This window comes from Siniperca chuatsi, linkage group LG1 (assembly GCF_020085105.1).
Source record: "Siniperca chuatsi isolate FFG_IHB_CAS linkage group LG1, ASM2008510v1, whole genome shotgun sequence".
Classification (NCBI taxonomy): domain Eukaryota; kingdom Metazoa; phylum Chordata; class Actinopteri; order Centrarchiformes; family Sinipercidae; genus Siniperca; species Siniperca chuatsi.
The window spans coordinates 17,687,503-17,700,763 of NC_058042.1; the positions used below are offsets into that span (position 1 = coordinate 17,687,503).

General features: G+C 39.9%; 1 protein-coding gene across 2 annotated transcripts; it reads left to right on the forward strand.

The window, feature by feature from the left end:
• Positions 1-672: 672 nt before the first annotated feature.
• On the forward strand, positions 673-11,580 carry hnf4b (hepatic nuclear factor 4, beta). Of its 2 annotated transcripts, none has more exons than XM_044202489.1 (9): positions 673-1,055; positions 2,589-2,760; positions 3,797-3,891; positions 5,888-5,994; positions 6,651-6,815; positions 7,014-7,101; positions 7,250-7,402; positions 9,321-9,578; positions 9,923-11,580. In XM_044202489.1, the coding sequence occupies exons 1-9, from the start codon at positions 971-973 to the stop codon at positions 9,964-9,966; spliced, it is 1,167 nt and encodes a 388-aa protein (XP_044058424.1). In that variant the 5' UTR covers positions 673-970; the 3' UTR covers positions 9,967-11,580. The 2 variants fall into 2 exon arrangements, with proteins under 2 accessions (XP_044058424.1, XP_044058433.1); XM_044202498.1 differs by having other exon boundaries at positions 674-1,055; positions 6,651-6,806.
• Positions 11,581-13,261: the final 1,681 nt, after the last annotated feature.

Genomic DNA, 13,261 nt, shown 5'->3' on the forward strand with positions numbered 1-13,261 from the left:
CAAATGCAAATTTGTAACAATGCAGAGTGATTAGTTTTGCTAAGCTATAATGACTTCTGCAATTTCAGTAGTGAATGAACAGACAAACTGTCTTGCATACTTGTGTTAACTGAATTAACATCTGGTATAGATGATCAATAACACCAAAGATATGATGGCATGCTACTTATGGGCAAAGGAGAACAACAGACTGAAGACTCTCTCTATTTTGAAAGTAAAATACTCTTTATCAACACTATAGAGACAAAAATACAGCTGCACACTGTAAGCAAATGTCACCTGTGCCCCCTGTGATGAGGCATGGTATTGTACAATATCAATTATCTCGAAACTAAAAGCAAAGGTTAACCAGGAACCGTCCGTACTGTTTTCAAAAGTCTCCCACTCTGTTTGTTTGTGCTACATCACTCTTCTGTGCCATATTGATTGTCCATGGTAAGAGAATACCATGTAAATTTTCAGCTAAAATTTGACAAAAGATATCCCAGCATGTAACCTTTGGACTTGACTTTGATGACATTTATCTTCCTAATAAAATTAATTAGTCATGAATATATTGTAACATTTAAGTCACATGTCTTTCTCACAGGTCTTATCTATTTTTTGGTCCTCACAGTGAGTTTTGTTTACCTCTGAACTCTCCCCTTTATATACTTTACCGATAAGGAACAAGCAAACACACAGTGGGCCAAATTTCAGTACAGAGTAGTCACTGGAGTGAACCATCACAGAGCAGCTTTTTAACTCACCACAAAAATGTTAAAAGGGACATTTTGAAGAAGTTCAACACCTAGAGAGGGAATCAAGAAGACAAAAACAAAAGCTGCCAAAAATGGTGAAGAAGGAGAGGTAGAGGGTCCACACATGGGATACCTGTGAGGAAGAGAAACTGAGCTGAATGCATGATCTGGAAGTTACGCTGGAGTTTTGCATATCAAAACCCTTCTATCTATAGAGTCTCATCAGAACCATGAAGCTTACTGGGACTATCCTTAAACTGAACGCTGAACATTTCAACAACATGATGGTGATACCATTACAAAGAAATACAACAGGTATGATGACAACAACTTCACCTAAATCACTCTGGTCTACAAGCATAGGCCTCCTGAATGTCATCAGCTGTCACTCCAAAAAGTTCTGAAACTGTAGCAATGATTATTCTCAGAAAGAGAACCAGTTTAGGGCTGCAGCTAATGATTATTTCCATTATCAATAAATCTACTGATTATTTTCTCGATTAATTGATTGATCTAAAAGAATGTCCACCTGTGGGCCCTAACAATTCCCCAGAGTCCAAGGTTTTTAAATTGCTTGTCTAGTCCAATCATTTGTCCAAAACCCAAGGATACTTGGGTTAGTGATATAAAACAGAGAAAGGAAGCAAATCATTACAACTGAGAATCTGGAAACAGGTTTGGCATTCTTGCTTAAAAAATAATTGACACGATAAATCAATGATCAAAATAGTTGCAGATGAATTTTCTGTCCTTTAACTAATCATTGAATTTCCTTTATAATCTCATCTTCTGTCATCATTATAATTAGGGCTCTGTTGAGTTGAATAAGAACCCTTTCCTTGCCAGTTTAAATGAAGACGCTTTACCAGCAGACCGCTCTTCAAATCCAGATAACTGTGAGGCAAATGTATTCTAATCTCTCAATTCAATCTAACTGATCTTTGACCACCAAAAGCATTTTCCTTGTTAAATTGTAATCCCTAGCTGCTTCATCTCCCTAAACTAAATATGCAATTTACATACATTATAGCCAGCGGTCTGTACAGTACAAGCATCAGTGGAGGAACACTGCAGCATGAACGGGAATTTGTTTGTCAGTGTTTTCAAGAGAGACAATCCTGCAGCAATCTAACACTGGCAGGATGCAATTTAGAGCAACATGGAAGGAGACTGAATTTAAACAGAGCACCCAATGTAAAATTAGCCAGAGGAGAGTTGTGGACTTTGGCTTGCCACTGACCTCTAACTGCTTTAATTAAATGGGGAGCTTCCTCTTCCTCTTGAGTAATAACTAGCAGTGCTCCTCTGAGGCCTATGGCACTGGCAGTCAAATAGAGCAGTGATATCTCTACCTATAACCCTGCTTTTATTATCATCACCACTGCTCCTGCCAGACGTATGAAACAGTGCCCAGGTGATTCCTAAGGGGCCGTAAGTTCACAATAAACACCTTGCTGCAAAGTTCTGTTCTGTACAAGGTTATTTCTGTTCACAGAGGTGGAATAAGATTCATTATGTGCCTTTGTTGATGAAAGGGATCATGAATGATCGTCTCTGTCAAGGTGCCTGTCTGTTCTTAACAAAGATGTTGTCTCAGCTATGTGATCTGTCTCAGATGCTTGTGGGGTTTATTAGCTTGACTCAGAGATATTTACTTATTCATTAGCAACCAAATAAAAGGGGTCCATGTCTTAAAGGTCTTAGAAAATCCCACTCCCATACAATGCAAATGTCTATCACTTGCCTCCTATTCAAATTTTTCCTCAGGTATTTTCACTGTATACTGTAATACTGTAATTGATCAGACATCTGGGGTTTTTTCAGTGTCTACTATCTTCTAATTGACAGACTCGCCAGTGTTAGCACCCACCTCATCACTGTCACAGCCTGATGGAGGTAGGACTCAGTGTTCCATATGTGGAGACAGAGCCACAGGTAAACATTATGGTGCATCCAGCTGTGATGGCTGCAAGGGCTTCTTCAGGAGGAGCATTCGCAACAACCACACTTACAACTGTAGGTAAGTCCCATCATAGATCCTCCTCAGTACTACAAATCACTAATCAGAGTTTTTGTATTAATTTTATGTCATAATATCCATCAGTATTTTGCAATAAACTCTTTATGTCAAACAATATGGACCAGAAGCATTGACAGTAACTTTGCAAATGTTTTGTTAATGTTAAGTTAATGTGAGAAGTTACTCTGTGGTGTTAAAGATATCACCCGTTGTAGAGCGCTATATATCAATGAAGAAGCCTCACCTAGCAATAGAAAAGCAGATGGTCATAGTTGCTGGGATCAGTCCAGGCACGGAAACAATAGCATATATTTAATGACAGAGAGGACTATAAATCAATATTGAGATATAGCTGTGAGAGTAAGCCATGTTTTGCAGACAGCAGATTTTGTCATGTCTTGGCTTGCATTAAAAAGTGTCCTGTAAATGCTCAACAACAAAATTCAATTCCTAAACCTCAGAATATTCAACATGTGCATCCGTGTATTCCTCTGACAAATATTAAAGGGGAACTCCACTGATTTTACACATCAAAGTCTGTTTACCGGTCTTAAATGCAAATGTGAAAAAAGTTGTTGTGGCTCCAGAGGGCGCTACGTGAAATCTGATAAATTGCCTCAAGTGATGTCACTTGGGTCGGTGTCAGTTGGAAATGTTTGAAAATGAAAAATATCTGGGGGTGGGGAGTTAGAAAGAAGTGAGTGTACCCGACCTCTGTAGCCCACTGCTCATCTCTGCTAGAGGCTAGCCACTCGAGGGTACTTTAGCCACTACTAGCATAACACACCCAAACAGTTGGAGGTCGAGTTGCATTGTGGGTAGTGTAGGCATCATGTTTCCACAAGGAAGAAGAATGTGTGGAATAAAAAAGATAATATCTCTAGTTCTGCTGCATTGTTTTTGACTGTGAGTCTGACAATGTTATAGGAGTGCAATGCTAAATTGGTAAAGTACTCTTTTAATATAATCTTACAGCTGTCTTAAAAAGGATTTACAGCATGACCATCTGAACTTATATACTGTACGTTTTTTTCAGGATCAACAAACAATGTATTGTGGACAAAGACAAAAGGAACCAGTGTCGTTACTGCAGACTACGAAAGTGTTTCAAGGCTGGAATGAGAAAGGAAGGTCAGAGGAAATATTTCAGTTTTCTTAAAGAGTAACTTAACACCCGGCTGAACAGCAGTGTTTTGTTACCTTCCCGCTTTAAAGTTTAAAGGTTGTTTTACCTCTGAAAACACGCAGCATCATTGATTGGGAGTGGTTGGGTGTGGTCAGAAGTGTGCTCTGTTGCCCCTTTAACCACACCCAACAGTGATGTCACAGGTTCCTGGAGTACACCTGTGACATCACTGCAGCAAGGTGAGAAGTTAAACCACTGGAGGTCAGCAAAGACAAGATTTTCAGGGGGTCTTAAGTTACTCTATCAGCATCTTTATTTTTTCATTTAATACAGTGAACCTTCTGTGTTGAAATTCACAAGGACCTGCATAAATGGTTTGGATATATACAATATTCAAGTCACAACTTGCAACGCATTATGTACACTTCCAGGAAAAGAAAACATGTTAAAGCAGGGGCGATTTCACAATATATTCTTTCTTGAACAACAATTAGTGTTTCAGCTTAAACAGTCATATCTATGTGTGTGTTTATGGTCACCCTGTATACTGTTGGCCTTATCACACTTTGAATCCCACAGATAAGCAGAGAGAAAGAGATGCGATCAAAGAAGCCATAAATAGTCTCTACACATAAATAATTAACATGGCTGAGCATAGGCAAATATTTGCTCTGCAGTTTTCTGGAAAGATATTGCTCACCACCCCCTGAAGTGAAGGCCAGGGCTGCTAATTTAAATGTTTACTTCACTAATTTGGCTAGTTTGCATAACATGCTGTAGTATCACTTTCAAATTAAGCCAGAAGTACAGCTGTGGTGGAAACACATAAGTAAAGCATTAAACAAGATTCCTCAGTCAGTCCTTTTATACTTGACCTCTGAGCACACTCCCTGTAACTGTTTACTCCAAATCCAGACTTAACTGATGTTCCACAGGAGATTAATTTGGGACATTGTCATGCAGGACCATGTCAGTAATGCACAGAGGGAGCCTCCCGCTCCTTCTCCTCCTCTAGTTTGATTAATACGCTCCTGATTGGTTGCTGAGAGGACAGCTCTGATGACTGATTACTCTGACACTCGGTCCTGTTGTCTGACTTTGTAGAGCCATATTGAAATCAGTCTGAGGCCATCCAGATTGCTCTGTTTCTAATGACTCTCGCAGAGGGGTCATCAACATGTGATGACATCTCCCCTGCTAAACATAATCCACACCATCAAGCATCCAGGGATTCACACCCGCTTTTTATTGTCAACGGCAAATATAAGAAGCTGTTGTCAACATTGGGATATCAAATCAAGATATATCAAATCAAGATAGGTCAGCACAACAGGATTAAAACATTACCTTCTACCACTTTGTTTAGATGTACTACATACTTCAAAGGTTTTCTCTATATTTGTCTTCTCTCTGTCTTCACTACAGCTTTTTTGTTATCAGGAAGAAACTTTGAGAAGGTAAGTAATAGAAAGGAGAAGATGAACGAAGAGAGGAAAGGGAGAAATAATGTTACAGATTCTTCCCATCAGTATTTCTGGTTACAATTATATTAAATATACAGCATTAAATGTATGTTTTTTATGATTATGTAAATTACAATGTACAAGATGTACTTTTCTACCCATTTGTATCACATCACATCAACACCTCAATTATTTCACATTAAAGAATGTGACATTTAATTACACCATACTACTTTACATCCTGAAACAGATCGAATCTCCAAACAGAAGGAGACTTCAGGAGACTCCTGGAGGGCAGGGGATTTTTCTCTAATTTCTGCCACATTTGCAAAGTAGGCAACATTTGGCATGGCTAATGTTGGTGTGAACAGCAACTTCAATGTCACAGAGCATAGAGGGACCTTGTGGAGGCAAAGAGTAGGTCTTTTCTTTCAGGAGATGTTTGCAGCCGAGGTGAGTAAAAGAGTGGAGAGCAGAGGCAATGTCTGGAGAAGCCAAGAAACTTCTCTGATGGTTCTTTCCTCTCTTTAATCTCCAGCTGTTCAGAATGAGAGAGACCACATCAACAGTCACAGAGCCAAGAGACAGACAGTGGGCACACTGTCCATCAGTGTGCTGCTGCGAGCAGAGGCCAGTGTGCAACAGGTAACACGCCGTTGCTTAAGCTCTCAGATACAAAGTTCTGTGACAGAAACTGACTTATATTTCTCATATATGCCAGCCAAAGGATCCCTTCTCTATTTCATGTAGATGAAGTCCAGAGACAGAGAGGATATAGGTTAGACAGGCAGTCATTCAATTCTGTGGAGGTTCTAGCTGTAGGCTGGATTCAGTTACTCCTTAGAAATGACAAAATTACCAGGGGACCCCATCTAATCATAGCCCATTTAATTGGGCAGGTCTGGGATTGTGTGACGATGTTCAATTACCTTCAAATGCATAATAACAACCAGATATTCACTTTTGCATGTAAAAGGAATGCACAGAAATAAATTAGATGATTAGCAAATGAGCTACAGCTATATAGCTGCTGGGGTAGCTGTAGCTCATGTGGTCTTCATCCAGCACTGTTTCCCACTGATCCATTAAAAAAACTTCCTCTACCTGCCTTGTCTTGCTTTAACATTCACATCTCTGTGAGTGCCAAAGCACTCAAACACCTAGCAGCAGCATCACCTTCCTCATTCCCCATTTATCTCCCTTCCTGTATACACCCTCACACACCTTCTCTAAGGTTCATTCCCACATTGCAGTATCACTTGAGCCCACTGTGAATTTACATTATGCTTTGCTGCTCTCAGTCCCCAGCTCTGGTCTCGCCTAGGAGTCATGATATCAACACCAAGAAGACAGCCTGCCTGAGAGACGTGTTTGAGTCCATGAAGCAGCAACTCCTCCTGCTGGTGGAATGGGCAAAACACATCCCAGAGTTTTGTAGCCTCCCGATAGACGACAGGGTACAAAAGGCACTGAATACCTAAATGTTTTTTTATTCTAACAGCTAACTTATACCTCAGTGCAGAATAATATAACAGCAGCTGATTTTATACTTTGTTTCACATGTTTCAAATGTGTTTACATTTGTCGGTTCAGGTTGATGCTGTGGTTGAATAGTCATTTTGCATGTTACATGTAACATGAAGCCTGTTTATGTCTGTGTGCAGGTAACCCTGTTACGAACCCACTCTGCAGGACATCTTATCCTAGGGGCAGCAAGACGCTCTTTACCTTTTTACAATCTCATCCTTCTAGGTAAAACAGATTAAACCTCCTGCTGTGTTTTTTTATTTAAATTTTCAGTTATGTGCAGAGGGGAACTATTTATTTAAGTATTACATGTATCTACAGTAATCTTCTTGCTAAAATATCTTGCATATGAATGGATATGTTTATTGAGCAGGTAACGACTTTGTGATCCCACTGAGAGGTGCAGAGGTAGAGGTGTCCAGAGTGGCTTTCAGAATCCAAGAGGAGCTGGTAAAACCTCTCAGACAGTTGGACATCACAGACAAAGAGTTTGCTTGCCTCAGAACCATTGTCTTCTTTGCCCCAGGTCAGTCCAGTCAGTCTGTGAGAGGGTGACTGTGGGTTGTAATTTCTGTTTTGCCACTTGACCTCATCCGTTGTACAAGACAAAGAATAACCTTTTTTTGAAGTTCTCTCTCTGTTTATTTTCTTGACCTTTTGCATCTGTAGTTTAGTCTGAGTGGCCTGGCTTCAGTGTGTTTCAGGGAGAGTCTTTAATAATATCAGCATGTGGCAAAGTCCTTGGCAGTCAGGCAGAGGTGGCTGCCTGCTGAGCTTAATGACCCATTTACCTGAGGCAGTAGCAGTAGAGGCAGGCTGGAAGACCAAAGGCAAACTGATTTAACTCTGCCCCACAGCCCAGCAAAGACAGCCACTATAACCTAGGCTTGGGAAAATCACAGAATTTTAAAAATGTTTTTACTTTACAAAAATACTGTATTATTTTCTATTATGCCCATAATACCCTGCTGTTCTGTGACTAATTGCTATACAAAGTCAGTCTTTAACTAAATAATCAGATCTGTCAGATACATATCATAGCTCACCTGATCATGGTGCAACATACCAGACAATGTATTGTATATAATACAAGACCTGTAGAGAGATGGTGACCTATACAGAGAGACAGGGAAACTCTTCTGTTCTGACTGCCTTTTCTAGTAACAAGGGTTTTCCATAATATAAAAGTAGTTTTAGAAAATGACAAATTTGAACCCAGAACCACAACTCAAAGACAGACAGGTTAAGATAATAGTTCACATTTGCTAAAGTAAAAAAAACAGGCAAGGGTCAAAACCAGGCAGGCAGATAGAACAGGCACATTTATCAGAAAAGAAGTCAAGGGTCAATCTAACAAGGAAAGAATGGCGATGGACCGGTATACATACCGCAAGGCTGATGAGGGAAATGGGAAATAGGTGAGCAGGTGAGCAGGTGAGCGGGGAAGGTCAGGTGATGTGAATGGCAGGAAAGGGTTACTGCTGGGCAGGAGGGAGTGGCTGGATCTGAAATGACAGGAGAGTTAGTATTGTGGCAGGGAAAAAACAGAGCAGACAACAGAATGAATACTAGCTGGTTGGAGTTGTGTTTTTATGTCTACACACAAATGTACTTTACACAGATCCAATCTAAGTTTGGCATTCAATATAATAACATTTTTGGTTTTCTGTAAATATGTCATTTTATTATTTTATATTTTATTTCATTTTATTTAAAATTATATCAGGGTGACCAAAGAAACTCCTTTGGCTGGTCATTTAGAGAATGGCCTTACTGTGCTCTTACTGTGGGTTTATTTCTCATTTTCATCAGTCATTGGATTCTTACAATAAACAAAATTTTTATTATGTTCAGTCAGTCTGAGAAAGGGTTCAAGGAACTGAGTCAGTGATTGGTTATTGGCATATGTGCATGTTGCAAGGAAACCTAGTAAAAAAATCATACATCTATAGACAGAAGGAACACCCTACATTGATTATACATTTGATTTCACCAGATCTTCTATTGGCTAAAAGAGCAAAACAAAGATTGGTACTTGGGCAGTGAGTGTAGACATCTGTAACAGGATTTGTATATTTCATCTTATTAGTACATTATCTGTCACCTGTCATCTTCTTTGGAGAAAAGGATGCCTTACAATGGCATACTGGCAACAGCAAAGGACCCTCTCAACTTAATTGGCTACCCTGATACTCTGATTAATCAATGTAAAACAAAAACACATTAGAGAAAACCTACTTTTTGTTTCCATATGAAATTATAATACAGTACAATTACAATTTCATTCACCTCTCATTGTCTTACTGATCTTATCCATGTAGATAAGATCTTATTGTTAATGTTAACAATTCCCTGATAAAACTTTACTCAAGTGCATGCATATACTTTTCTTTACAGTGTACTCCCTCCTCTTTAGTATATGTCCTCCCACTTTTGTCTCTCAGACTGTCCAGGTTTGGAGAGTCCTCAGGTGGTTCGACATCTGCGTTTCCAGGCCCATCTGCTGCTAGAAGAAGCAATCTGTGAGCAGCGAGGAAGGTTTGGGGAGATCCTGCTGATGCTGCCTCCCCTGCAGAGTGTGGCCTGGCAGATGGTGGAGACTCTGCACTTAGCACAGCTGCTGGGCGAAGCCAGAATGGACGACCTGCTGCAGGAGATGCTGCTGGGGGAGGGAGCCAAAGCAGGACAGGGACAGTGTACAGGTAGGAGACACTGCTGCAGTATTTACCAGCAAAATGAGCAATAAGCTTCACCTGCAAACTTCACCTCCGTCATCTCTCACATTTCAACATGTGAGCACTTACAAATCAACCTAAAGAGTTCTGAACTTGCACCTGGCCATAGAACAGCGTATATTTAAGCAGCATTGACTTTTCAATGAGAAAATGTAGATGCTTTTATTCCATATAGTAGTCCAACTGTGTACTTCACCTCAGTATTTAATGGGTCTCACTTGACATTTGTTTTCATGAAACTGAAAGTTGTTGATAGACACTGAACTCTCATGTGCTAAATTCCATTGCTGATGTCTGTCTGTCTCACACAGCTCTTTCAAGCGGCTTGCCTGCTGCCCCCACAGACTGGCACTGAGGTGTACAGACATGGCGATGCTGCCAATGCGCCCACAGCATACCAGAGGCACCTGTCCACCCCGAGAGACACCTCAAGAAGAAACAACTTAACCAAGGAATGAAGGGGTGTGATGAGCTTGAGACAGAACACAGACTAACATATACACACACAGCCACATACATATTGTACAAACATGCAATTATGTATGCATCCAAGTGCAGTTACCCATTACTGGGAGAAAAACTTGTTTTGTTTACTTGGACCCACAAGAGTGATGCTATAATCATTCTTCATTTAATAATGCATCTTTGTATCCAGCATTGTTCATTCATCAGAGATGGGACATGATTAAATTTAAATTTTATTTGATACAGGAACACATGAAACACTGAATTAATAACTTTCAGCATGTCGCAAAGGCACAGTGACAAATAGAATGTACAATCTGGAAAGCATGTAAAATAAAACTGCTGACATATGCAAATTGGTTAACATTGCACTGAGCTATAACTAAGCATAATTCACGCATTCCTATCACATCTACAGTGTGTTTGACTTGAGCTGAATTGAAGGTCCTAGAAATTGTCAGCAGAGGGCACACAAATCCTGTTCAGAAAAAACATTTGTTGGCCCCTGTGAGGTAAGCTTAAATAAAAACCTTCAGTCATGTTTTTGTGGTAAAATGATTATATTTCAAGGGTCAACTCACTATAGTGAGGATTTAAGTAAAAAAATATATCACAACCAATTTGATTTAAACACTAAGTGGCATCAATCATAAGTAAACATTAGCTACCTTGATACAAGAACACTAGTTGTGGATAGAGTGTCCACCTTGAGCAGAAAGTTGTCAAGCATTGAGTCACAGTGAGGTGATGAGGGATGAGGGGGCTCAACAGCACACAACCTCTGCAATGACTCAATATAACTTAATGACAAAAGTGTGTTCTGCATAATGAAACCATTTCTCCTTCTAGCTACTCTGTTTGTTTTCATATCTTAATTACTGAATCCCTACAAAAATAGCGAAAGAATTCCATCCTTTACTCTCCCCTGAAGCCGATGGCAACCATATCCACAACAGTGGGTATAATCTAAACATCATATTGATTGTTAATTTCTCTGTTCTGAAGATTGGGCATTCATGTTTTCTTAAAAAATACTCATGCATCACAGAAATCAGGTCAGCTAAATTGTGACGTGTACACTTTCCATTTGACATAGCATCAGGTCTGTGACATTTTGCCTAAATCCAATCAGAGGAGGAATCTCTGATGTTGAAAGAAGTTATATAACATCATATAACCCATAAAGCTAAGTGGTTCAATGTAATGGGGGGGGCAAAAGACCTGTGTGACTGTGTCCAGGGGCTCATTGTCTTATAATCTATCCATGTGTGAGAATGTTCTTCTGTCTGTGTTAACCTTGTGATTGACCTTTGACCTGTCATACAGGTCAAAGTAGGTGCTTCCCTGCTGCCTGCCCAATGCACGATGACATAGGCTCCATGCTGTCATGAGCCTGACCAAAGCTTGTAAATATTTAACAGGCAAAGTGTAAGCAGGTAGTCAAATAAAAGGAATAAGATGATAAATGGACTTATGCACCAATAAATAAATAAGTGAACTATTAGTCGGCCGAGAACATTTTCTGAATCAGAGGAACATCTGTGTTGCACCTGACAGGTGTTTACAAAAGGCCATATTTCCGATCATGGTTGATATGCATCGCCTACTCATATAACCACGACAGAGCGAAAGCTGTATTTTGACATTGTCAGAAAGATAGCAGAGGTGTACCTCCTCAACGTGTTGCCCTCAACTGATGTAACTGTTCCATGTGCTACAACTGGCCTTGACATCACTTTCCTGGATGAAAATTCAAAAATTAAAACTGATCTTTTTAACTTGCTCATCAACAGCTCTGTCTGAAATTTAGGTTAAACGATCTGTGTTGACCTGCATTCACCATCAGCAGGAGAGGGAGAATTAAGAGGTAAAATCTCTTCACTATTTCATCCCATAGGAGGAAACAAAAACACGACTAGAAGCATGTGCATGATAGACATTCCTTCTGTAAACAAATGTATGCTCCATGAAATTTTTCTCTTTCAGCCTGCAAAAAGAAACACAGCATGATATAACATTTCAAGCCAGGCCAGGGTTCCTTTGAAAAAAAGATTTATAACACCAATAGGAGTACCTCACTGAATACAGTCTAAATAAATGAACTAGATATTTACACAGGTCAAACCTTCAGTGTCTCAGACTGATGCTGTCATTGTAGTCATTTTGAAGGGGGCAGTTTAGGGACTGCACTTGCTCAAAAGTTTGGTTTTGAACAAAGGTCAAGTTAAGTATCATATCAAAGATGTCATTGCTTTCTAGCTTACTAAACGTTCCTCAGATCACAGAACAGAACATGCCCACTCACCCACCACTCATTCTCGCATCCACTCAAACAGGTAATTAGACTTTTAAACAGGAACATGAGCAAGTTTGAAAATGGGCTCTGTCATACTCAGGTTTCACTGGTTGTCGCTGTTAAGAGGTTCAACAGTGACACTGCTGTGATGTTGGTTCCCTTCCCACAGGCCTGCTGTGCTGGCAGTCTATTGATCTGTCAAGCTCAGCAGAGAGCACAGTGATAAAAGCTGAACACTCGCACTCAGCTGTCAATGTCATCCTCCACATCCTGGGTGGAATGAGTCCAGAGGCAGGGGTTATGTCTGCCATTGTTCTTTTACACAACAATATGCAAACTCATCATATTAGTCATATTAGTTCCTCTTTCTGCATCACAGACCAGCTGTCTGTTTTGAGTGTTTGAACCAGGAGATATAAATGTTGTGCAATCTCCAAACGCTGGCCACAGACCTGCTTAATTCTCTCTACTGAAGGGCATGAAGGGCTTAGCTATACCACAGTATTATTTGATTATGGTAGTGTGGAAAGGCAGTGGGGAAACACTGACATCATCAAATCAGAGGTTGTTAAAATCAAATTTGCATCTGTCCAGGTTGTGAAATCTTACATTAAAGCCAAAAGAACTTCTGAACCGTGACAATGTGCACCCCATGAAACAAGTGAATGGTAAACAGTATGAATTACTTGAAAACCATATTTCTAAACATACTGTGAATAGAATAAAAGAATATTGTGGTCACTCACATTTTCAAAGCAGTATTGTGCAGACACACTCCCACAGCCCACAATAACAACGGAAAATATTTCACAGACAGCAGTTGAGTACACCTTCTTGCTATTTTCAAAGGTTCAAAACTTTACACACTGAGGCTTACTTTCCATCTCAT